At 38.7% G+C, this 27,066-nt stretch overlaps 1 protein-coding gene across 2 annotated transcripts; it reads left to right on the top strand.

Annotated features, from left to right (window-relative positions):
• The first annotated feature begins 1,858 nt into the window (after nt 1–1,858).
• SAR1B (secretion associated Ras related GTPase 1B) lies at nt 1,859–25,284 on the top strand. 2 transcript variants are annotated; one of them, XM_074960443.1, is made up of 8 exons: nt 1,936–1,997; nt 5,591–5,639; nt 11,650–11,725; nt 16,528–16,647; nt 17,908–17,973; nt 18,769–18,872; nt 19,106–19,237; nt 21,077–25,284. In XM_074960443.1, exons 3-8 carry the CDS (start codon nt 11,668–11,670, stop codon nt 21,191–21,193), a joined length of 597 nt encoding a protein of 198 aa, XP_074816544.1. In that variant the 5' UTR covers nt 1,936–1,997; nt 5,591–5,639; nt 11,650–11,667; the 3' UTR covers nt 21,194–25,284. The 2 variants fall into 2 exon arrangements, with proteins under 2 accessions (XP_074816543.1, XP_074816544.1); XM_074960442.1 differs by lacking the exon at nt 5,591–5,639 and having other exon boundaries at nt 1,859–1,997.
• Nucleotides 25,285–27,066: the final 1,782 nt, after the last annotated feature.

Genomic DNA, 27,066 nt, shown 5'->3' on the forward strand with positions numbered 1-27,066 from the left:
ATATTTATGGACCGGTGGAAGGCTAGAAAGAAGTACAATATTTCTGGGTTGTTCAGCATTTCTTTGTTTTTATATGAGACACAATGTACGTGCAAAAGGAAGAATGAAACTTAAAAGTTGTTGTAGTTTCAATGAATGCTGTTGCAGGTGATTTTTTTTGGCTCATGACTCTGCTTCAAGGATAATTTACTCAAACTTCTCTCAGAAGCAGGTATAAAGTGCAATGTCACTATATATGGAGCCTACATATAGGCAAGCTGAGCAGAATCATGTACTGTGCTGGGGCTTTAAAGCCAATTGCTTTTGGTTTGGTCATAGTTCACATTTTGATAAATTATATTAAGACTTTATCACGTTACTTGTGATTTTGGGATCTCAATTTTTGGGAGCCCAACTTGATACACCTTTAAGTACTGAGCACTTACCATCTGAAAATCAGACCTCTTTAAAGTGATTCAACTTGAGCAACTTGGAACAAGACACATAAAATTACTAGCCACTTTTTTCAGAGTAGCAGCCGTGTTAGTCTGTATTCGCAAAAAGAAAAGGAGTACTTGTGGCACCTTAGAGACTAACCAATTTATTTGAGCATAAGCTTTCGTGAGCTACAGCTCACTTCATCGGATGCATAAAGTGGAAAATACAGTGAGGAGATTTTATACCCACAGACCATGAAAAAATGGGTGTTTATCATACACATTGTAAGGAGAGTGATCACTTAAGATGAGCTATTACCAGCAGGAGAGCGGGGTGGAGGGAGAGAAAACCTTTTGAAGCGATAATCAAGGTGGGCCATTTCCAGCACATTTCCTGCACTAACGAAGTCTCTAAGGTACCACAAGTACTCCTTTTCTTTTTGCAAATACAGACTAACACAGCTGCTACTCTGAAACATCTCCTTACAATGTGTATGATAAACACCCATTTTTTCATGGTCTGTGTGTATATAAAGAATTTAAAAATAAAAAAATGCAATTCTAAGCACCTCTTCAACAAGGAACCATGGCAAAGAAAACAGAGGGTGGATTTAAGGCCTGGCTGCAGCTCTTGCACTGGGGATCCAACTGGTGAGGAGGAAGAAAGGCAGGAGGCTGAATTTGGGACACTACCCCCTGTGCTAAAGGAGGGAGAGTGAGTTAGGAAACCCCCCTGTTCTGGGCAGGGAGTGATTCTGAAGCTAGCACACAGACTTGGTTTGATGATTTGGGGAGCAGCCCCAGGTAGGGTTGCCAACAGTCCCTTATTTTTTCATCTCTGTACAGGTTTGGGAGTTGCTGAGTCTTGCAAAAAGCAGCAAGAGATACCCCTGGTGAATGTAGGTGATCCCTGCTTATTACTAAATAAATAATAATATGGGGAAGAGAGGTGGGGCGGAGACGCTAAGAAAACAGTCCCTTATTTTTGAAAGGCAGTGTTGGCAACCCTAATTCCAGGGCTGGTGGCTGGGGGTGTGGGATGCCCTCCTGGGCTCCGAGAGGTGGGTGGGTTGCCTCTGTACTGGACTGGGGTGATCTGAGGGGCAAACCCAGAAAAGGGGGGAGTATGGAATGAGGGTGACGTGGGGGGGTGCGGCCCCCGTATTAGAGGGTTTGTTTGGGGGGGCAGCCTGTTGAAACCCGGGGGGCTGGCTGGGGGGCTGGGAAGCAGCCCCTGGACTGAATCCAAGTTGGGCGCAGCCCGGAGAAGCGGCGGGGTGGGGTAGGATAAGTTCCCTGTAGTGGAAGGAGGCAGCCCGCTTGAGGGCAGGAGCGCTTAGCCCTGGGGATGGGGAGTGAGCGGGCAGGCAGCGCGCAGTAAGCGCGGCTCCGTGAGCCGGAGTCCTGGGGCGGCCCCCGAGCTCCGGGAGCCGGCGCCGGGCGGAGCGCGCTGAGTGTGACACGGCCGGCTGGGCCCGGAAGGAGCGGAGCGGGGCGGGGGCCGGGGCCGCTGCGGGTCCGTGTCGGTGCCGGGCGGAGCGGGCAGTGGGGCGGCCTGGATCTCAGGTTCTTCACCAGCGGGTGAGTGGGCGGCGGGGGCGCCGCGAGGCGCTTGGGCCCTTCACCTCCACGCCCTTCCCCACTGTTGTCTCCTGTTATCTGATCCCTCTGTGTCATCGTCCCCCCACCTTCCCCTTTGGACCCGCTGCCCCCCACCCCACCTGGACCCACTGCCCTTCACCACCTTCCCCTTTGTAGCTGCTGCCCCTACCTTCCCCTCGATCCACTGCCCCTACGTGTGCACTCTGCTCCCCACCCTCCTCTCTGTAATCACTCCCCCCACGTGTAGCTTCCCTGCTGCCCCCCTGCCTCACTGTAACTGCTTCCCCAATCTGGACCCTCTGCCCCCCCTTCTCCTCTGTTTCCCTATCCTCCTCTTTATCCCACTGCCCTCCATACCTTCCCCTCTGCCCCCACCTTCCTCTCTGTACCCACTATCCCCTCTGTACCCTAACCACTGCCTCCCTCTATCTTCCTTTCTATATTCAGTGCCCCAATCTGTACCTTCCTCCTTCCTCTCTGCCTGCTCATACTTTCTTCTTTGTACCTTCTTCCCCCTTCACTCCTTTGTGCCCTCAATGTTTTCCTTTCTGCCCCCACTTCAGTCTCTTCTCTTCCCCCCACTTAGTTCCTCCACTTGCTCCCACAACATCTTCTATTCTGCTCCTACTTGTCCACCCAAGATTTCACCCTCTCACCATATTTTTCTCTTTCCCACCTATCTGCAGAGCTTTTCCCTCCATGTAAACTACTGTCTGCTCCTCTCCTTAGATCTTGTATTTTTCTTTCCTTCATTGATCCCCTTTAATAATAATGCTCTCTCTTTCTCGAGCACTATTTAGGTCTAGTTCTCACAGCCTAACTAGTTCATTCACTCAACATCCCTGTTAAGTAGGTAAATAATTATTGTTGTCCTCAATTTAAAGACAAGAAAACTGAGACCCTAAGGCTATGTCTACATTATGCATCTTACAGTGGCACAGCTGTACTCCTGCAGCTGTGCCGCTGTAAGGTCTACCCTGTAGCTGTTCTATGCTGACTGGAGAGAGCTATCCCGCTGTGATAATTAAACCACCCCTAGCGGGTGGCGGTAACTATGATTGTGGGAGAGTGTCTCCCACCGACACCTATGTCCACACTGGTGCTTCTGTCAGTGAAACTTATGTTGGTCAGGGAGGTTTATTTTTCACACCCTTGACCTACAAAAGATTTTCTGACAAAAGTGCTAATGTAGACACAGCTCAAGTGACTTGCCCTAGGTCACAGCGTGAGTTAGTGCTGGAGCTGTGGATAGACGTCCTGACTCCTAGGCCTGTGCTTCAGCCACTAGACTGTGCTGCCCTCATTCTGTTTGTGTGTGTGCACATGCACCATTAAAGTAATAGTTTGTTCATAAAATGTTATTTTCTAACACCTCTCTCATGCTGGGTAGATAACTCATTGAATTAAATGATTAAATCGCAACTGTTGTCTCTTCTGTCACGGAAGCTCACATCAGATGATGGGATGGGGAACATATAGTGATGGGCTGTTGGAGATTAGACCAGGGGAAAACAGACAGATCATTAGAAGGAAGGTGCTGTATCCCTTGTATGTTCAGGGCTTTTGAAAAGGGGGGAAACGCACTGGGTGGCCAATGTAAAGATTATGACAGTCTGTAATAGGAGGATTTTGCTTAATATAAATTCAGTGTAGTTTCCAGAGAATTAACAATGCACTTATGAAATATATTTGTTATAATGGTAACACCTGTATGCTCTGTGCAGGATCATAGCTACAATATGGTAAGTGCTATCCAATTACAGTCTTTGATTCTGCAAGTGTTTCTGTGCAGGTGAACTCACCTTCAAGTCATGACTGGGTCTTCCTCTATTGACCCATGAGTTGGATAATCCCACCCACACACAGTCTGTCATAGAAGAGCCATCCATGGTCCTTGCCCCCCAAAAACTTAAAGTATATTTTTAAAGAACTGAGTAACAAGAATTTTTTTTTTTTGAGGCTTATCATGTTATTTTTTGTTAGCTAATGTGGTTTTAAACTCATAGGTGCCATCCACATTAGGGAAATGACCAATTCCTGATAATGGTTTTCAGCAATTGATATCCTCTTCCCTCCTCAGTCTTCCTTCAGTTGGTGTTGAAAACACTTTTAACTGCTTGCATAGATAGGACAAAAATGCTTTCAACCCAGTGCTGAAAGGTGAGAGAGGTGGTCTCAGCCATGCTTTTTCTAGTGGTGTTGAGAACTATTTCCTGATTGGAGAGAAAATATGTCTCAACTGAATATCTGCAGTAGTTTGGGCTACATTTAAATATCGGCCATTAGCATTTTGTCAATATTTCATTTATACAGCTGATACTGAAAAACTGTTAAAATGGTACTGTTGGCATAAGTGTTTTGGACAAGTTCACTGGAACTATAGTGACCTAGTAAGAAGTGATCTAGTAGGAGTCCCTATTAATTGGAGTTTATGAATTGGAGTTCAGGCATGGTTTTCAATAAGCCCTGTTAAAAACACTGCACATCAGGCATGGAAGATTCCTATTAGGATTTTATAAGCTAGGAAGTGAGAACTCAAGTTTTGTGTCACCTGGCATGGCTCATACTAGAGAGCTTTTTTTGTTTGTTTCTTTTGGTTTTTTGTTTTTTTTTTTTTGAAGGACTCTATTGGGAAAATATTAGTAATTTAAATAAAGTATCACAATTTATAGAGGTTTTTTTTTTAAATTGCAACTAGAGATGACAGCTCTTACAAATGAAAAATACTGATATTTTATCAGATACACTATATAAGAAAGGATATTTTATTGCAAATCAGTGTTTTCATTCATAAAACACTATCAAGATTGTTGCTTATTTTATTACGTTAACAATGTTCATTCAGTCTGTTCAAAGGAGTTTCTTGGTACTGTGAAATTCTGACAAAATATTGGCTACCTATTAAGGACTAGGAAACATATATACAAATAAAAAGAGGCAGGAGCAGTTGGAAGGACAGGCCCAGTGCAAAGGATTGTGTAATCACACACAACTGCTGTTTGGCTTTGCTGGCTGTTTACTGAAAGAAAATACCTTCAGTTTCTTAAGTCTTTTTTAAATAGCAGATATGCAGCAATTTATGTTTTCCTACCCTTGCTTTTGTATTGTCAGACTAATAATAAAAAATGCATCTCTCTTACTGGAAACACTAAGAGATAACAGCTATGAGTAGTAGAAGGTGATGTGAATATGACTCTTTCAGCAATCTGATGGTCCAGCTGAAATGTATTTAATACATTTTAGTGGACTCTTACATCTCCACATTATTTAAGTTATTTTGTCTGAGAAGTGTGTGACCACCTCCCTTTTGTAAACAGAATTGGAATTCATTACCACATCATCCAAAATAGCTAAGTGACTCTGAAAACTGTGAGTCAGAATCCCTGTAGTGATGATTCATTACTCTCCCTCTCTTCACCTATCTGTCTTTGATGGAATTTACTTTATTTTCCTTTCTCTTCATTATTGGAAAAGCATTCCAAAGAAAGGGCTTTCTAAGGGATAGAGATACTCCTTGTGCTTATCTTGATTGCATTCATCTGTAAGAGTACTATTTGGCAATTCCTTTTCAGTGCTGGATTGTATTTCTCTTTGATGTTGATGGTCTTCAATACAGCATCAGTAAGTATTCATTTCCAGTTTACAAACTTTTTGAATTTATCTGCTACAGTGAATCTTGTTTTAGCGTGGCATGTTGTATTGATTTGTTCGGAACATTCAGTTAGTAAAAATAATAAAAATATATTATCACAGCTAAGAGGAAAAAGGTTCATATCTATTCAAATTCCTAGGTAAACTTTTTTTTCATGTAAGAAAAGGCGTTATTGCAATAGGCCATGCAGTCTATTTTTACTTTCAAAATATGACCTGAAAACAGGTTTTGTTACTTGGATCATTTCAGTTATAGTGTATTTATTGTCCTTGAGGATCTAATAGAACTGCTGCATCACCATTTTCAGTCTTATTTTTTTGATTTATTGTTTCAAACAAAGCTAAAGATTATGCTATGCCTAGAATGCAAGATTATAGAAAGATCTGTTGATTGTATGCCTATATAATGCCTCTTTAAACAAAAGCTAAACATTATGATTGTTTTGTAACTGATATTTACATGGCAAGGATGTGTAAACTTGTTAAAACTTCCTAAATAAATAGTGTAAAAAAAATACTTAGCACATCCTGCAGCATTATCTTCCTTTGTTTACTGAAGCACATAGTTACAGAGCTATATTGATGATAAATCATTTTTGAGGTTTCACAAATATTTACAAGAAAGTCATTCAAATGCATAAAAATCTGTTACTTATTTCATTTTTGAAGTGGCTCCCTTTCCTCCGCCTCAGAGGTATTCCTGAGGTGACTTATTGGACCAAAATATGGATTCCAGCTTTGTTTTTTAAATGATCTGTACTACAGCAGATGAATATCATAACTTCAAATAAGGAGTTTTGTTAAGGATATTGATTTTTGTCCCCCATTGGTAAGACTTTATGAAATTAGATCAAATCTGCAATGACATTTGCGTACAGCCTTAAAGTAGACTTTAAACACTTGTTTGCCAAGTTGTTTCTAGAAGACTATGTTCCTGGAATTATTGAAGTTCAGAGTACACTGGTTAAAGTGCAGTCATGTTGGATAGAGACCTGATTCGCTAAGCTTTTGTTAGCAGTCTCTCCAGGGGGCCCTGTAGAATGCACTTTTCAGTTTATGCAAAGGGCATTTTACTTGAATAAAACCAGTCATTTTTTACTAGTTATGCTTTTTGTGTTGTAAAGTAATAGTATGTTAAATTTAAAAAAAGAACACAATCCACTATCCTAACAAAACGTATTTAAAATTGCAAATTAACAACATATTAAAAAGAACAACCACTATATTAACTATCTTGGAAAGCGTAACAGAATTTATTTTTATCTGTAACAAATGTATAGTGGTAGAGGGAAAGAAAATGTTCTCTTTTCTGATCTATCTCCTGACAGGTAAGGAATGATAGAGTTACAATCATTCTCTTTCTTATTAGGAATCTTCCATCTTAAGAGGTTGTTCAAGCTTTACCCAAACTTAAGCATCCAATTCTACTTCACCTTAAGTAGAAGATCGCCTCCACTAAGAAATGGTTTTTGTTGATCAGTTGAGTGACTGCCTAAGGCTCCAGATAACTTACAAAATCAAACTCAGGGTGAAATGTTAGTCACAGTTGAGACATACGTGGAACTGATAACCATATGTTAGGAATTCTGATGTGATTCAATAAAATTATTTCTGTTTTCTTGTTAAGGAGGGCATGGGTCAATAAATTAAATGGATTTTTATTGAAACAGCCAGTATCAAAAAATCATGTCACAAACCAACTGAAATCTGTTTGCTGTGAAAACCAAGCAAACAACGCATCCCCAAAAAACAACAGCCCATGCTTTCAAATTGCCTTGAAAAGAATTAAAGCTATATCATTTAAAAGAACTCTAAAACAGACAGGCTTTGCATTCCTTGTGGTTTGTAGGCAAATGGCTGCCGTGCTTGTGGATGTTCATATTTTCTGGTGCTTTTGGTGGAGTCATGCCAGTTTAGATGGATGTCTACAGCAAGACCTTTGCTTGTTTCATTTGTTTTGTAGTCGCCAGACTTCAGCATGTTAGTTACAACATAATCGTTTCATAGCAAATGTAAAGATAAGTCGTTTAATTCATAGATTTGAAGCTCAGAGTAAAATTATGCAGTTTCTTTTCTAAGTGGTAACAGTACATTTAACACTCCCATCCAAATATTATAATGTTCCCTTCTAAAATAACTGTCAAGCTATTTTTCCTTTAATAGAATTATTTGACTTTCAGTGTTGTCAGGTGTTATTACTGTCAATGTTTGTTGGTGTATTTTTGAGTTATTTGGACATGTCCTATTTTAAAACCACAAATCTTTTGACTAATCTAAGATTCTTTCATTGCACTAGAGAACCGAATTTTGTATTTTACTTTGATAGTGATTTAACCATTAATGCTCTAATTTCAGCTGTATACGCTGAATAACCCTCTCTCATTTTAATAGCATATTTAAATCTTGCATGTTACAGTTTTTAATAGTGCATAAAGAAAATCTTTGGAGTTTTTTATTGTTGTCCACAAGTATTGTAAACATAAAAGGATCATTTCAGTTTAACGTAACTAGGCTTTAAGAAGTTATTTTCACTTCAGTAATTTGAGCAGTTCTGTTGCATCACACCCTTTGCACTGATTTGTACGTTACTTGAGTAGATCATTTTTCTAAGCCACATAGAGGCTTTTCCTGATTGGTATTTTGTTCGAGCAATAAACAAATCTGCTGACGTGTATGTTCTGTGTTTGCATGTTCCTGACCTTTGCTTTTGAGACATGTAAGTGACAGTTGTATTCATAGTGTTGTGTGACTTAGTGTTCATGTGGTGATACTTTTTATTCCTTAGTCATTCTTCTGTCTTATTTGATCAACTCTGTTTCCAGTAACTCATGATGTGAATGAGGAATCCTAGGTTTCTTCATGGCTAACCCTAATCTTTCCCATTTTGGGGGGGATGGGACAGCAAGTATGCACTGGATGGATCATAACTTTACTTCAAGACTCAAACTAAAATATTCTTTTCCTTTTTTTCTCATGCTCTGTTCCTGGGATAGGTCTGGTCCTTTATGGCAACACTTTCTCGCCTAGGGCTAGTAATTTATTGTTTCAAGCTACTAAGCTATTACTTTTTTCTCACCATTGTAACAAAGGTGGGTTTGTAGGTTTTGGCCTGTGTCGAGCTGTGCTTCGTCCAGTTTGTCCTATATTATTCATGCAAAGCTGCTCTAAAGCCAGCTCACCCAGCCACTGGAAGATCACCAGTGTTGGAAGATCCTCAGGTGGCATTGGAAACTGCAGCTAGTATGAGGGGCGGGATGGGATGAGGCTTTGCCAAAGGAAAGAGGACATGGCCAGGGTGCCTTGGCAATTGATACTTGGCACTAAGTACCTTATGCTTGCAAAACATTGTCCAAACAATAACTCAGAACACCCCCAGGGGTAGGTAAGTATACTTATCTCCATTTTAAAGATTGGGAAATTGGGATAAAGAGGTTAAGCAAGTTGCCCATGGCAGAGCAGTGAGTCAATGGCAGTGATATTTGTACATCACAAATACTGCTTCAGAAGTGATGTACATTTCAGCTCTGTGCAAAATGAATGCTGACTTCCTCAGATGAGCATTCAGCATCCATCACTAGTGGGTACATGGAGAGGCTATTGTTGTACGGGGGTTGTCCATGAATCGATTTCTATGCCACAAATGCAGCATTTCTTGATAAGATTCTGCTGCTTATACTGCAGGTCCTTAGTCGTTGAACAAACTTAGGGCATATGGCCTTCTTGCTGTCACTTAGTTGTTATTTACCAGGAGAAGAGGGTCTAAACCAGGACCATTCTAGTTGTATTTTATTGGCCAAGAAAAACATATTTGTACGCTTCCAGGATCTGATGTTCGAGTGTTTCTCCCTGAGAAGGCAAGTGTAACTTTAAAACTTGATGATTGACTTAAGCAGCAGATAGCCCCGTATAATTAGCTATTCTATAGGAAAAAATATATTTATTTTCTTCCTTTTGGGCATGGAGCTGGACGAAAAACTACCAGCAAATAGAAAATTCACCCGGAAATGCATGGTTAGGAGAACAGAAACTATTCACGGTCTCCCACCTCTCAAGAAAGTGTCCTAGCTACTTGGCTTTGGGATATTGTGGTGTATGTCTCTTTCAGTCTCTCCTGTTGAAGTTATTTCACTTTGTATAAATAATTAAATAGTCACTGGAGTAGGGACTTGAACTTGGATCTCCTTCATCCTAGGTGAGTACCCTAATCATCAAGTTAAAGAGTAATTCTCTCTGTCTAGCCCAATGATTTTTATCATCATTCATAGTAATTCATAATGACTATTCACTAGTCTGCCTTTATGAAGTCCCATTATGAATGACAACAAATCGTATAGAACATGGGAATGACTATAGCCTGGTGGTTCAGGTACCATCACCATACTGGAAAGGCAATTCACTCAACTCTGGTGATTAGGACAAGACGGACAATGCACTGACCCATCGAGAGTATTTATCCCTTTAAATTTATATGCTAAAATTCCATATGAAATATTCAGTTAAATAACTCTCAGTGGTTCTACACAAACCCATTTTAAAATAAATTAATTTGTACCACCATTGCTAAGACTTCCATTTTTTCCCATCAAAATACAGAGGAAGAATGGTGAGTTTTGGCAGTATGGCGATCTGGGTTCTTTTCCCCATCTCTGCAACAAACTTGCTATGTGACTTGGACAAGTCACTTAATGCCTGTCCATGCTTTAGTTTCCCCACCTGTAAAATATATGGATGTTGTGAGTCTAAATTCATTGTTTATAAAGTGCTTTGAAATTTTCCAATGGAAGCAAAAGGTGCTATGGAAGTGCAGATTATATTTTGAAATTTAAGGCTAAATTATTCTTTGTCTGATTTATTTTAAAAAAGGATTTTATTACATTTTTACAAATTATGGAAAGCTCGCTCCTAGAAGAGCTTCTTGAGTGCTGCATGGCACCCCTTCCTCATCTCAAAAAGAAAAGGAGTACTTGTGGCACCTTAGAGACTAACCAATTTATTTGAGCATAAGCTTTCGTGAGCTACAGCTCACTTCATCGGATGCATACTGTGGAAAGTGTAGAAGATCTTTTTTATATACACACAAAGCATGAAAAAATACCTCTTCCCACCCCACTCTCCTGCTGGTAATAGCTTATCTAAAGTGATCACTCTCCTTACAATGTGTATGATAATCAAGTTGGGCCATTTCCAGCACAAATCCAGGTTTTCTCACCCCCCTCCCCCCCCCCACACACAAACCCACTCTCCTGCTGGTAATAGCTTATCTAAAGTGACCACTCTCCTTACAACTTTCCTCATCTCAGTGTCTTAGTATGCTGTCCGTGCAATAGTCTTAACTCCTGTTGGTTGTGAGAATAATAGAATGGGACCAAGAATTGAACTGGATCTATCATATGGCAGTATACTCTGTGGGGCACCAAGCCAGTCCTGGAGTTATTTTAATGCAAGTTTATAAATCTTGTTAAATAAGGTGTTTAACAGTAATGCTGAAAGACCCTTAATTTATAACTCATTAAAAAAGATACCCTCATTTCAAAATAAATATTTAAAACTAATGTCTCAGATTTCTGGGTTTAAAGTTCTACTCCTATAAATAAATTCTCTGTGAATACAAACTGTAATCTATACTCATTAGACTCTGATAGCATTCTCTTATAAGGCTGCTTCACCTGAGTACACTGCTTCCAACAGTACATCATATTCCGGCAGTCCTTGCTGTAACAATCATTCTTTAACACATTCAAAATGTTTAGCTCTCCAGCTAAGTGTTCAGGGGTAAACTATATTAAGCAAAGCTCAGATCAAACTAAGTGCCAGATGACTGATAACTGAATACCATAAAATGAATCTATCTACTGATCCATGCGAATTGCTCTTCGTTCTTTCATCCAGTACTTTGGATTCCGCATAATTCAAACAGATGTTTTACAGTGTTTTATATATTTCGATAGTGCTTAAATGCATTTCTCTTTATTTCTTTCAGACCCCTTAAGATTCGGATATGTCCTTCATATTTGATTGGATTTACAGTGGTTTCAGTAGTGTACTGCAGTTTTTAGGTAAGTTTTTATGCTGCTCTATTACAGTCTGTTTGATTTACCTTTACACCCTTAAAACACAGTACTAGTCAATCAGCAGCATTTATTTTGGTGTAAATGAAATTACATTCAAAGTAAAGATGGAAAATATTAAGCAGAGTTATTCACTTAACAGCACTGAGTCCTTACTGTACCCTTCATCCATCCCTCTGTTTATCTCATTCACGTCCTTTCAGTCTAGAGAAAATGTTTTTTTTTTTTTTTTTTTGTTAGAGTGGGGCCTGTGTAGGCCTAGAGGGGAGTGGCTGTGCTGCCTGTGGCTGGTGGAGTGAGGGAGCTGATCCCTGGCAGGCATAGACCCGGCTTCCTCACACTAAGTGCAGGTGGTAGTGAGGTGCCTCACAACCCTGTGTACCTCAGGAAGCATCACTGTAGTATGAACACAATGGGCTTGATTTTCCGCTCGCACTAGATTTATACTGGTGTAGCTCCATTCACTTCTTTGGAGTTACTCCTTATTCTCACGAGTGCAAGAGGGGAGAACTGGGCCCAGTGATTTGACTTTATACCTTAATTATCATTTATCATTTGTATTATGGTATCACCTGGAGGCCTCTTTCAGGATCCGGGCTCAATTGTGGCCTTGTACAATGACAGAGGGCCAGATTCTGACACCGTTACTCATGTTGAACAGTACTTTACTCCATGAGCAGTATCTGTGAAGTCAGTGGACCATACTAAGTTAGGTGTTACTATAATCAGATGAAGGTCATTGGAAGGGCCCGTAGTATGAAAACAACACCTAACCAAAAGTGTTTCAAGCCAGGTTAATACAAGATGCAATATGTGAGCTTATCCTCATATCCCTTTCCTTGTCCTGTCTGTTGAGAGCTAACAGTAAGGGGACACAGGGTTACACAGACCAGTAATGTGCATGATTTACAGGTTTTATGTATTTTATGAAATAAATAATAGAAGATATTAATGAATCACGCCAAGTCACCTGCCTAGCCATTATCAGTTAGATGTTTAAACTTCCTCACTGTATGTTAGACCCTTGGCCAGCTATCTGAGTGTTAGCCAGTGAAATTTTAACTAAGTGGAATAACCTCTTATCTCTCCCACTTTATTTAATCTAGCAGTGATTGCTGCACATTTGAAAACTTCCCCGCTTCCACCCCACCCCCACATTCCTCCAAGGATATTTCTAGTGAGAAAGATAGTATAGACCAAAGTGCCAGGGAAAATGTTTCTTGACGTGTCCTTATACGTACCCTAAGAGCAACTTGCTTCCACTTTTCCTACTCTTGCTCAAAGATTTTTTTTCTTTTTTTAATTAAAAAATGGGTCTATATTGTCATGATTAAACAGACTTATCTAATAAATTAGGAGCCCTTGGTTTTACTGTTACTAATATATTATTATCCTGAAGTGGATTATAACATTTTATAAATCATAAAAGAAAAATGCCCATGAAGAGATTTCTGGGCAGGATTTTTTTCTGTATATTGTGATTTTTGCTGTACTTTATAGTTGCAATATTACCAATTGAGCACTTCGTGTTGTTATGGAAAACCCAACAAAAATTGTATTAAAGTACTGAGCAGTAGTGGCAACATTTTGTCCATAATGTACCTATACTTAGAAATTTATAGCTCTGCAGTACAAATAGGTACCGTATATACTAATTTATAAGCCAAATTTTTTTAGTAAAAAAGGGAAGCACCAGAGAAAGGGGTCGGCTTATGAACGGGTACAGAGCAGGAGAGGTGGGACACAGCCCCTCCCCCAACAGAGGGAGCAAGGAGAGGCAGCACAGCCAGCGGGGCCAGAGTCTCTCCGCTTCTGGCCACGTTGCTCTCCCCCCAGCTTTTCCAAAGCAGCTGCAGCTCCGGGGCTGGCAGGCTGCGGCCGTGCCGCTCGGCCCCGCCCCCCGGAGCAGGCTGCGGCCGCGCTGCCCAGCCTGCCGGAGCAGCTCCAGCCGGGCCAGAGACATCCTCCCCTGGCCCTCCCCAGATAAACTGGGAAGGGATGGGATGGGGAGAGTGTGGGGGTCCTGGGCTAGGGGTGAGGTCATGTGGAGGGTGGTCACAGGGGTTACTCCCCTGACCCCCAGCTTCTCCCCCCAAAATTATTTCCCTACCAGTTGCTGTCCCGGCCTGTCAGGGTAAGCAGCTGGTGCACTGGGACACTTTGTTTACTTAGGTTTACCTCCGTGCCTGCGGACACTCGAGGTAAACAAACCATCTCGACCCGCCAGTGGCTTATCCTGATGACCCAGGAGCCAAAGTTTGCTGACTCCTGAATTATAGGGTCGGCTTATGAATGGGTCATAAAAATTTTCCATTTTTACTTCTCCATTTTGGGGGGGGGGGGGGGGTCGGCTTATAAATGAACCGGCTTATGATGGAGTATATATGGTACTTGTTTGAAATAATTAGACAATATCTTGGCCCAGGAATGAGGTGATGTTTGTTCCTAGAAAATTTGAAGGGAGTACATTTAGCTATTTTTCCAGAGAAAGAGATGCCAAAAAACTAGAGCCATCCTACACAGTTATCTTCTACATAATGAATTCACTTGTTCCCAAACTTCCTGAAGGGAGGACATACGCACCTCTTCTCTGGTGTATCTTGAGTAACGTAAGAACTTGTCAGACGACCTTTTATTTCTTTGTAGATGGTGATATCTTGTTACTTTACTCAGTAACTTAACAGATAACCAGGATAATTTGAAAGTACCAAGAGCTGAATTTGAGAAGTCAGATGTGCTGTATCAGAAGAAGAAACCAATTTTTTAAAATGGGCTTTATAAACACATTATGTTTTTAATTCACACACTATTAGTATTCATGATCTTGTCACAAGAGAACACACATTCAGGCATCAGATAACATATCTGTAGTATTAAAAGAATACCAGATCCATTCTCCTCATCTGATTCTGTTAGAGAATTACAGCCTTCTCTGTCAAGGTTATAAATGTTCCTTGTTGGAATGTGATTCTAGAGATTACAGTTTAAAAGCAGAGAAGGTAAGTAAGTAATATCAGGATAAAGGTTAACAGGGTAGATGTTTGTATGTATGTGGAATGCTGTAGTGTCTCAGAAGTGGTCTAATTCAGAATTCAAATGAAAGATTCATTTTTAAAAAACCCTCACTAAACAAAAGATCAGAAAAAGTCTGGTCACTAATTCAGCCTTCATCAGGTATGGTGTGAGCAGGATCTCTTCTTTATCAAAAGCCTTCATAAGTAACCTAAGACACAAGCAGTGTGCTGTCTGGCCCATTTTTAGAAATACACAAATACATAGACTTTTTTTCTCTTTTCTCGAACACGTGAACCGAGCAATTGGAAATATAAATAATACACAACTTTTGACAGTTGCATTATAATACACAGTTAAGCATAATTAATGCAGAGAAACTAAGCTGGTGAACTTTAATAGCACAGTATAAATTGTATAATCCAATAATTTACTACATGAACTATTTCTGTATCTTCATAAAGTTGTAAAATAAATATTTCCTTAATTGTATATCACATTGCCAAGTATGATGGCATCATGTAATGAAAGACCCTAGCATACAGTGGGCACCACACAGAAAACCCAACACTTACTTCACTACAGTAGTTTCCTTGCTTATTCCTTGTACACAGAATAAGTAATAGAAATGCAGTGGTAAATTTAGCTATCTCAAGTAATGCTGATTTGTTTTTCGTAATGGCACCCACTTTAACACTGCAATTTTTGTATTTGTGTATGAATTTCAAACTTCAGGAACATGTAACAGCCTAATTTTATTTTAAAATATACGTTTATCTTGCTGAAATTAATACTTCATGCTTCCTTCTTATACCATTTTTATGATCATTAAACTTTGTTCCGCGCTAACGGAAAACTAATGGCTGTGTGGCTGGCAGTGACAATTGACTAAATGTATTGAACACAATGGCCAGGTCACAGTTCTTCAAAGGGGGGAAGGGAACGCCCTTAAAACAGTTACAGTCAAAGCAGATTCTATGTTCTACAGGTCTTCAAAGCAGGTGGTGACTTGCAACCTGACATTAGTTTTAAGATTACTGCATTCTTAGCATTGAACAGTTTGCAGAAGCAGAGAATGGCTCTGACCCAGGAATCCCTGTTGGGGGAGGTAGTGTTATAAATTAAGAGAATTGCCCTTTGATAATCTCAATTTATTATTTTAAAATGTCTTACTTTTTAACCCTTCTCTCCTCCCCTCTAGTTATTGTTTATACTGGAGACATAAACACGATGAAATTAAAAGGGAAATTTTGGTTTTACAAAGATTATTAATGAAATGTAAAACTTCTAATCTATATTATTAAAGCATTATCACATGACAAGAAATGTTTCACCAATGCATTGTACACTGTTGATGGCACAACCTTGCAACTCTCCTGAGGCATAGATGAATGTCTTAGTCAGGCAAGGCTTGTCATGTCTTCACCAAATGTAACTGAATATGTGTAGAGTTAAAAACAACAAATGATATTTAAAACCAGTTTTCCCCTTTACTTATCTGCCAAGACAATTTCCTTTGCAACAGTTTTAGACAGAGAAGAAAGTTGAGGAAAACATCCCCTGCTTAGTCTGAGGGTGATACCTTGGGCTTTCAGCATAGGCAGGGTCCCACAGGATATGGAAGAATCCTCTGCTTAAGAATAGCTGAAAATACTATTGCTAATCTTCTATTACATGTCATAATTTAAACTTGTATTTCTTTGGTCGTACTGTATTTTATCGTTATAATATTACGATATAAAATCAATGTATTCAGTGAACCCTTGTTTTTAAAACAGGACTGTATAAGAAATCTGGTAAACTAGTATTTCTTGGATTGGACAATGCTGGGAAAACTACACTGCTGCACATGCTCAAAGATGACAGACTGGGACAACATGTCCCTACATTACATCCCAGTAAGTCAACACCTCCAGTTCTTTAACACTACAAACAGTGCCTTAAATCTGCTCATGTGCCACATTCTTCATAGTGTGTTCACTAATATTACAAAAACTACATTTGGTGTAATGAAATTCAATATGGGTTACTTAAAAATCTTAGACATGGAGTGAGCACATTAGCAGGGGCTGAGAGTGCGGATCATGGGAGATGGAGTGCCTTGCTTTGTTCAACAGCTGCCTCTCCAGCTAGTTTCAAAAATGGCATTAACAGCCTCTGCAGGAATGCTGTTTGGTTTTCTTTGGCCAAAAGGGTGTTGACTGTGACTTACAAGGGTAGCTTTGTAAGAGGGGACTTCAACCCCAGATGCAAAATGGACTAATAGGTCAACGAGGACCCAAAGGACTCTTGGGAGGAAGAGGGGAAGGAGACAGAGTGAACAATATTTTAGATATTTTGCTTATGTGGGCTACATAGTGTTACACACTCAAGATCCCTGCAATGTGGCATTAGTGAAGTAAAAAAAAGACTGATTATTGGGCCTAGCCCCATAGTACTTATTCAGGAAATATTCCCATTGAAGAGAGTAAGAAATGGGAGAAGAAAATTCTTCAGGACAACAGAAGACAAAAAGTGAAACTTGCTTTATAATGTCACTGTAAGAATCAGTAACTAGGACTGACAGCTTCTTGTTTGTAATAATTAATGAGGACAGTATATGGAATATTGGTGCCAGAGGGCTGAGAACCTGGAGGGTTTGGTGTTCAAACTCTGCTGAGCCAACTTAGGGCTGGCTCCAAAACTCATTGAAAATGGTGGAAGGACTCCCATTAAGTTCAGTGGGCTTTGGATGCTTGTCACTTGACATCAGGCAGGTTGTGATAGTGTGGAGCACACCTTGGTCATCCCAGCATAAAATTGGATAAAATTGAACTTGATGGAAACTAGATACTAAATCAAGCTATTTCAGGTATATAAAGATGGAAGCCAAATTTGTAGGGATAAATAATGCAAAGAGAATTTCTCTGTATTACTTTGCTGTACGTTTTATATGTGCTTTAATACTTAGTAATGTTTGGTTCATTATACAAACATATTACACGTGCCATAGGTCTCTTTCAAAATCACTTTGCTCTGGTTTGTTTATTGAATAATAACATAATAAAGCACCTTTCATTGGTTTGAGAGACCATAAAAATCTGTCTTCAGAAGCCTACTAAGTATTCTGTATTATATGCTCTTCAGAAACAGAACATACGAATTTTGTGTATTTTTAGCCTCAGAAGAGCTGACAATTGCTGGTATGACTTTTACCACTTTTGATCTGGGTGGACATGCTCAAGGTAAGATAGTGACTCAACTGGCTCATTTTGTTCTTGTTGTAACTATATTGACTTCAGTGCCAATAATTGTAACCTTTATTTGATTCATATCAAACAAATGACCATGCTACAAATATTATTCTTTCAGGCTTTTTTTTTTTTGCCAATATAGAAAACATTTCTATAATCTGCTGTCTCTCTCTACCATTCATTGCACCCTAATATAAAATTGGATGGGAGCAACATACAGCTGAAGTAGAGGACGAAGCCGTTGATTGATGTGACCATTAGAAAAACCAAATAAAAAAAAAATCAAAACAAAAAATCTCACCCTGATATTTATCAGTAGCCTTTATGGTTTAAACGTACATTTGCTGATGTAAGTCTATAGAAAAGGTAAACTGCAGTGTATCTATACACATGTGGAATTGATCTATCAGGGCACTAATAAATCTTCCATCCCTTCTACTGCTAAATTGGACTGAAAGTCCAATACAGTTTATCAAAAATTTCAAATTCTTCAGATCATCATAATCCATTTGACTGCTAAATAATACACTAAGCCACAGGCTTTTAGAGCTGTACTTACGGATATGAACAGTTTTTCTCCTGGTTCAAATAGTAAAGGGTTCCTTTTTTGCCTCATTATTTCAAGTTATGTCAAGCAGGAAAGGTTGTCCTAAAGATTGATTTTAAACTTTTAAAAATAGAACTGACTGCCCTTTTAAAGATTCTGCTATTTAATGAAATCCTGTGCATTACTCTGAATTTTGGGACAATTTCCTGTTGCTGTTAATTTATAATGCTCTTTGTTAGCTCGCAGAGTGTGGAAAAATTATCTGCCTGCCATCAATGGCATTGTGTTTCTGGTGGACTGTGCTGATCATGAAAGATTGACTGAATCAAAAGAAGAACTTGATGTAAGTAAATAAACTGGATTTAAAAAAAAATGAACTAATGTTCTCAGTACAAGAAAATGGGCACTCTGCCACCCAACAGGGGTTCAGGCAATGTCTTCTTTTTTTTCTCCCACCACTCTCTCCATCCTTCACCTCAAGTACAGTTGCTGTTTGCTGCTAGTTCCCTCTCGTTTCATACAAGGATACATATTCTCACTGGACTCCTCTTTTTTTTTTTTTTCTCCCCTTCATAGTCGCTAATGACAGATGAAACTGTTGCAAATGTGCCTATCCTAATTCTTGGTAACAAGATTGACAGACCTGAAGCCATCAGTGAAGAGAGGTTACGAGAGATGTTTGGTTTGTATGGCCAAACAACAGGAAAGGTAATGCTTGTTTTCTTGTTAGAGAGTTTGCTTTCCCTGTACTCTAGAGTGACCATTCTTTTGCATCACTTCTTTCCAGCTACACACACAAATTGTCTACTTTAGTATTCATAGATTAAAAAATGTAATATGTACAAAATACAGTCTCTAACTTCTGGATTAGGTATAGTTCTACTAATAATTTATTAATTGTTTTCAGGGTCATCTTTGATCAGAGAAAGAGAATCACACTTAAACTACCCTGTTACAGTGCTTATAGCTTCCTGTAAAATATTTTGAGTGAGCAAGTCTTTAAAGGTAGTTGTTCAGATTAGAACTCTGTTAGGAGATTTGATAAAGTTTGGTAGGCACTGATCTTTCCGATTTATAGTGCAGGTTCATAGAGCGATACAATATGAAAATATTAGTCCAAGGTTTAGAAATGAGATACTGAACTCCACTACACTACTGTGGAAGTCTTGACTGGTAGTTTATAAAAAAGTTCTTACTAATACCTGTAGCAATAAAGGAGATTTTACATCTGAATCATTGTGCTATTTGAACTCTCTATTTTTAATTAAATGTAAATCTAGCACACTCAATTTATAACAGATGTTCAGTTGCAGGGGATTAAAAACAAGTTTCTCCAATATCCTTCATGGTTGTAATGTAGATTTTTTTCTAGACTAGCCATGTGAAATTCAATATATTTTTCTGTGAAAGAACAAGAACCACCTTTGGCTTGTAACACAGCATGTGGGTGATAATGGGCATTATCACGTATGTGGGGAAAAAAGGTGGAGAGAGTTACAATTATGCAGCTGTAGTTGCAACTCCTCAACAGTGTGTATCATGAGGTTATGTTTTAGTGCTAGTGTAGCCTATGCATGGGCACAGGTAGGGTTAAGTGCTAGGCAGATTTCTCCACACTGAGCAGTAGTAAATATCAAGTCCCTTGTGCATTCTATCCCTCATTCAGAAGTGCACAGGGTAAAAGAGTGTGTCTGTGGTGTGGGATCCTTATTGTAGAATCATGGAAATGTAGAGCTGGAAGGGACCGTGAGAGATCATCCAGTCCCCGCCGCTTAAGCAGGACAAAGTAACCCTAGACCATCCCTGACAGGTGTTTGTCCAACCTTTCTTAAAAACCTCCAGCCATGTGGATTCCACCTTCCCTTGGAAGCCTATTCCAGAGCTTAATTACTCTTATTGTTAGAAAGTTTTCCCTAATATCTAACCTAAATCTCCTTTGCTGCAGATAAAGCCCATTATTTCTTGTTCTACTGTCAGTGGACATGGAGAACAATGGTGGTTGGATTCTCCCGTTTTCTCTGCCCTCCTTATCACTTTTTTTTAATCTTGCTCTTATTTTCATAATACTCATACCTATGTTGTGCAGGTTCAAACCCAAAATGCAGTACAGGCAAAAGTGTCTTCAAATTAGTAGTAACGGTTTTTGTTATTGCTATTGCTTGGCCTTGGACAACAGTCAGCATGACCTGAGGTCAGTCTTACCATGAGTGGCAAATGCCTTCTTATCTAATTGCAAAATGAATAATGCCAGGGCCATAGAGAAACTCCTAGTGGGAGTTTTCAAAAACGTCTTGGTTTAAAAACCTCCTTTTTGACCATGCTTGCTCTTGCATTCCTGTTGCATGTACTTCATCCCCTCTGAATATAACAGATAGAAATGATAGAATGCACAGTATATTTCAGAAAGGGACTTTATTCTTGGTAACTTCAGGTTAATTTTTCAAATTTCTAGTATTTAAAACAAATTAGTTAATAACATTTTTTGTAGAAAGAACCCATTTGTTCATACTATTGCAATTTGAAATACTTTTGATCTCTTACTTCCAGGGCAATGTATCTCTGAAAGAATTGAATGCCAGACCACTGGAAGTCTTTATGTGCAGCGTGCTAAAGAGACAAGGCTATGGAGAAGGATTCCGTTGGATGGCACAATACATTGATTAACACCAAAATCACATCAGTACATTCTGTCCTATGTCTGAATATGAAGTCTGCTCATTATTTGATCACTCAGTGTACATAACTTAAACTCAGTAGACTGTTTGGTTACAAAAGCAAATGTTTTTTAGATTATTAAATCAACTATGCTAAACTGCAAGTCTGAGGATTGAAAACTGATTTTAAGCAAGTTTGTAAGACTGAATATCACAACATGTTAGCTTTCAAATCCTATAACACAACATTCTTTTGAAATTTATAACTTGACAATAGTCTCCTGCACCATTTTTTGACAGTGACTTTCCAGTACAGTACGTTTGAACGCACTTTTTAACAGCTAAAAACTTGAGCCATGTGAACGACATTTAATGCTCATCATGTTAAATTTTTTATGTACTTTTTTGAAACTGGTTTTATAAATTTAGAATATATAACCACCTCTCAAGGAACAATAAATAATTAGCTTATTGATAATTGCATGATGCCTTACAGCTTTCAATAATACACTTTCTTATGCAACGTCATGCAATAAAACTAAATCCAGTTTTTGGCATCTTAGATGGGAAATGTTTCATTTTAATGTGTCTTAGCTAGTGAGGATGTCTGAAGATCTGAATATGTGGGATATCTTCCTGAAACATAGGAGGCACAAGGTAGTTTCAGTGAACTTTAGAGAATTATAAGGTTTTCAAACTACCTGACTGCATTTCTGTTAGGATTTTGCATTAATAGCGACATAATCTAATCAGATGCCCCATAACCACTAATCTGTAATTTTAAAAAAATTCACATTAAATTAATCAATTAGTGCCTACACAATTCTTGCACTAAAAGCAAAAGTTAGCCCATTTTATTGGTCTCATGAATTAAAATGAACTCGTAAGCTGGCACAGGAAGTTCACGTTTCCTTGAAAAAACTGAAAAAAAAAAATTGCATGAAATAATATACTCCTAGTTAAATAGACTTTAGCTGTGCCAGAGGAGTTGATTCTGAATAACTGTTAATTCCCAGAAAGGCGTTTGCCCATGTTACCTTTGGAAACTCATGCCATCCCTCGCCCAGCTGGGTGTGAGGTTAGCCTCTATTTCTTCTTTTCAAGGATTTTTTTGGACAGTTTTGCTATGTTGGAAAACTGTACGTTATGCCTTGGAATCTGAGGTGGCTTATTACTGGGATAAAGTTTTAGTATCACAAAGACTTGTGTGCTGACATTTGACTGTTCCTTTTCCCCTTCCTCTGCATGCATTACTTCTTTGGGAAGGAATGAAGATTATCTTCTAAGATGGAAAGTGTTGGAGCACATGTTAACTTGTTGTTGTTAGTTGGTACTTATTTTTGAATCGTGGTTTGTGTTTGTGTGGTGTAGGATGTCACAGTCTGTAGCCTTTATCTGAGCCTAGTTACAGCAGGTGTGCTGTTGTTTTACATATATCTGAAAAAAGGGATGGAATAGATTTCAAACCTGGAGTCCTCTTTTTGTGATGTTGTTCAGTGGAGGTTTTGCCTAAGAGACTAAGGACTGATATACAGTTCTTAGTGTTTAAGGCTGATTTCCCGGAAAGGTTGGGGCTGCTTCCTCATGGCTATATAAGCTCTCTCTTTGGGAATATATGTGGATCTTGGTGTCCAATATTCCTGGTATATTGATAATGTATGTCTGGAATTCATTGTTTTCTTCTTCTTGTCGCATTGGGTTTGACTTCCAGATGCAGGGTATACAGGATCACAGTGGATAGATGGGAGCTACCCTTTCCCCTGATCTGAACTTGAATGATAGAATATTGATAAACATATCTCCACAATCCTGAATTGTGCATCTGAATAAGAGGAATAATTCAGAACCTTGAAGTTAATGTTTATAACTCACGTTTGCTGTTCTGCAGATCCTGTCTTCATAGTAAGCCTTTTTCTAAGTCAAAGTCATTTGTGGGTGGTGAGGTCTAAGCAGTAAGTGAAGGTAACAGATAGGTTGCATTATATCTGACATTTAAGCTAAAAGTGACTCAAATGTTGGTGACACCCCCCCCCCCCAAAAAATTATCTATCTACTATAGAATACTGTGTCTGGGTTGCATAAACCAAACTTTTTAGGTAAGAAATGGCCTCTGATCAGAGTTAGGGCATCATGCAGGACTTACCACGGATATATTTTGAAGACATGCTTTTCTTCAGATATTTCTGATGGTCATTATGATGCTGAGAATAACTAAATCAACTGATAGTGTAAATATTAAAAATAATTCTTGCAGCCAGGTGGCACAATGCTCATATGGGAGACTTGGGATTCTTGTTGCATGTGCTTATGGAAATGAAAGTGGGAGTGGAGATGACCTGTTTTCCCCCTCCTCAGAATAGGCCATGCTTGCAGTTCACTTCTGCTGGCTAATCCATTAGGGTGGGCATTGAAACAGATGTTGTGTGCTCTTCAGCTGGTATTCCAAGCAGCCTGTGACAGTGGCAACAAGGAAAGTGGTGGTAGTGTTGAGAATAAAAACGGAGGTGATAATCTTTAAAAGTGTGTATTAAGAGTAATTTTTGGTGTTTGGGAAATATGCAGATTTCATGCTTGATACTATAAGATGCTGGTTTAAACTGTGGTCGTAACAAGGGCGTGCAATAAATCGTATCTATACATCTTGGTACTTACATGGCCCCCATCATGGTAGTATCTGAGCATCTCTCAAGTATTTAAATAAAGAAATAACAATTTCTCTCTCACTTCCTTTCCAGCCTGTAGGAGAAATACCTTGATTAATTAATTTATAGGGTTTATTTGTTATTGATTGTGTATGTGAATGGGTGTATTGTGTGTCTGTGTGAAGAAATTACTGAAGGAAAGTGAAGTTACTGAAATGAGTTTGGCATTTCTGGAGGTGACTAGTTTCTAAAGTGGTTCGTCTGTGGTCATTTGTATTTTTGTGGGAGTGGGTTTCATTGTCTAGGTCCAGCTCCTGTGAAAGTTTTTTTGCTTTCCTGAGTATCCAGCTACGCAGCCTCCAGTTTAAACTTTACAGTAACTTAAAAAATATATGCTGAAAAAACAAAGCTCGTCATTAGTAAAGGTGTATTTGTGAAATGTCTCCCACCTATTTTTATACCACAACAGTTTCTTAGAGTTTGTGGGCACAGACTCCATATATTTCAGTAACTGCTGCTGAGATTGTGACCTGTGCATTACAATCATTTAATATTTCCACTTGTGAATTGTTTAACATTTATTTTGCCTGGATAGCGCTTATGCTTTCATTCTAGGATACACTGTATAACCTCAAGATTTGAGGTATAATTGTATCTCTATCCTGGCCTGCTAAATTATTTTTTAGCACAAATAAATAATAGAATCATAAAAGTTAGAGATGGCAAAAATCTATTAAGTCATATGGTTCATTCTCCTTCCAGTGCAGGATTGTTCCCTAAAGTATATTGTCTTGTGCTATACTCAGTGTTCAGGTATTGTCCGTGATGTGCCAAAGATGACATATGGCATCCATTGGAATATAATACCTGCATGTTTGTGAGTTTTAATATTATATATTTGCCATATTGTATTTTAATAATCAGAGATTAACATAAGGTATTTTACATTTACTTATTTATGTCTTGAGCCAGCTCAGCAAAACGTAAGGTGCTGTGTATCTTCAACCCAAGTGAATTAGCAGATCTGCGTGTAGTGGGAAATACTCCAGCCTCTTCTCTTGTTACTGTACATTCACAAAGGATTTGGTTGGTGCTCTCTAAAGTCCAATATTTCCGCACAGTCCCACTTCCTTAGATTTAGTGTAAATATAAGTCCCCAATTATGGACTTATAGAGCTGCATAAAAATGGGAAGTCCACTGGCTCACTGTGGAAAGACTTAACTTCTAACTTATTTGCACTTAGATAAACCACTTTTTGCACTAGTATCTCAGTGTGGAATTAACTTTTTCTGTTATGGAATGTGAGTGCTGTAAATGTTTAAAAATATAATTTATATAATGAACTTTCAGTTTATGTATTTCTGCAGAAGGATAGTTATAGATTAAAATGTTCTTAAACGGTCAATGTGCTGTTTTTTTAATCACGGTTATGTTATCCCATCAGTGCTTTAAATTTAAATGTCAGGATAGCAAAATAAAATTCTGACCTGAACTTTGAAGAAATGTAGTTTTAAAATGTCACATTTCTTGTTGAATGATTACGTAACCAAAGAATGAAAAAATAACGTGCTAGCTTTATAAACAGTCTAGTCATGAGTTTGGGTCTCTTCATTAAGTGTAGAAGATGCTGATTAAACTAAAAATAAGCTACCCTGTGGAATTTAAGGTTCCTATTGATAGATGAGAGAAAATCCCAGACTTAGAGAACTTTCAAGTACTTAGACATTGTCTCTATCCCTACTCTTCTATTGTCGAAGTTTCAAAATGTTCACATTAATCTTAGGCATTGCCAAAGTGGGGAAATGTTAATTGGATGTTTGCATCATACAAGCAGACACTTATCAGTACTTTTTTTCATACAATTTTGCTGATTCACTGCAGCTGAGTTTTGTCACACTGATATTGTGTCTGTATTGAGTCAGGACTGCCAGCAATTCAGAATTCTGTGTGTTTTAAATGCAGACAAACTTATAGACTGAGATCATTGAACTCATTTCACTTATGGACATAAATTCTCTCCAGGTAAAAGTAGCTTAACCCACTGTGCCACTTGCAAGCCTTGACTATGTTCTCAGATTAAAATTACCAATTTAATTCTTAACTCTCAATCTTTTCACCAGAGCTAGGAGTTCCACTGGTTGTCAATGGATGAACCGAAATAGCCAACATGAAGAATTTATACATAGGCTTATTTAAGACACCACTTATTATGGTTGGTGTCCTCTTATATTAAGTGAGTCATTTATCACAACAATACTTTGCGCCCCTTAATGCTTTTCATTCCAGGATCTCAAAGCACTCTGCAGTTTAATAAATTAAGCGCTCAACATCCCTGAGAGTCAGAGAGGTATTATTGTCCCCATTTTACACATGCAGAAACTGACGCCCAGAGAGATTGTTTTGCTCAAAGTTACTCAACAAATCAGTGACAGAGTAGAACCCAGAACTCCTTAAACTCTGACTCTTGCATCTTTTCTGTGCACTAACCATTAGTCCCATTTTGTCATTTCCCCATTTATCAGAGTTTTGGGAAGAACTTTGCAGCATGTACAAGCTGCAAAATGTATTTGACAATCACGTTTTAGAGTAACTATTTCTAAGTCATCTACCACCATCCCTCGCTCTCTAAACTTGCATGCCCACTTGCAACTGTTATGACAAATGAACTATGACAAAACGTAAGGGATAGAAAACAGGCCAAAAGCATACCACAAAAATTGTCCAGGGGAGTTTGGGATAGGTGTAACTACCTGAATTCTACTGAATTTTTTAAAACACTAGATTTCAAGGTAATGGTATCAATTTAAACAGTCAGAACTTCACTTACAATCGCTTTAAAAAAAAAAAGTGAAGGAATATTGTCAGGGCTCTTGGATGCAAATACCTGTTGTTGATACAGTCTGATGCTTCTTATCCTGTCTACAGTTAAGTAGGATTTCTTTTCCCCAAAAGTGTTCCTTTAATTACAGAATGATTTAATGAAATAATAGGAGCAGTACTTATGCTAGTCAAAGAGTAAATAAACCTGTGTCAATAGTTAATTCACATGTGCACACGTGTTCCAGTCAGGAACTACAGAGCCACTTCGGGTTTATAGTTTCTCTTCATTAAGACTTAATCTTAGCATTTTCATTATACTTGAGTACATACAAGCCTAGAAGTAAACATAATCACCATGTTAACAAAGCCAGCACAGTGACAAGCAACTGGTTTGGGAAAGGAACAGATGAGAGCTTGCCA

The sequence above is a fragment of the Natator depressus genome, chromosome 8 (genome assembly GCF_965152275.1).
Source record: "Natator depressus isolate rNatDep1 chromosome 8, rNatDep2.hap1, whole genome shotgun sequence".
Classification (NCBI taxonomy): domain Eukaryota; kingdom Metazoa; phylum Chordata; order Testudines; family Cheloniidae; genus Natator; species Natator depressus.

Bases quoted from the DNA above. Each gene is read 5' to 3' on its own strand.
- SAR1B (XM_074960442.1), top strand. From the start codon at position 11,668: ATGTCCTTCATATTTGATTGGATTTACAGTGGTTTCAGTAGTGTACTG. The intron at 17,974-18,768 runs GTAAGATAGTGA...GCTCTTTGTTAG, and splicing joins TCTGGGTGGACATGCTCAAG to CTCGCAGAGTGTGGAAAAAT. The intron at 19,238-21,076 runs GTAATGCTTGTT...TCTTACTTCCAG, and splicing joins ATGGCCAAACAACAGGAAAG to GGCAATGTATCTCTGAAAGA.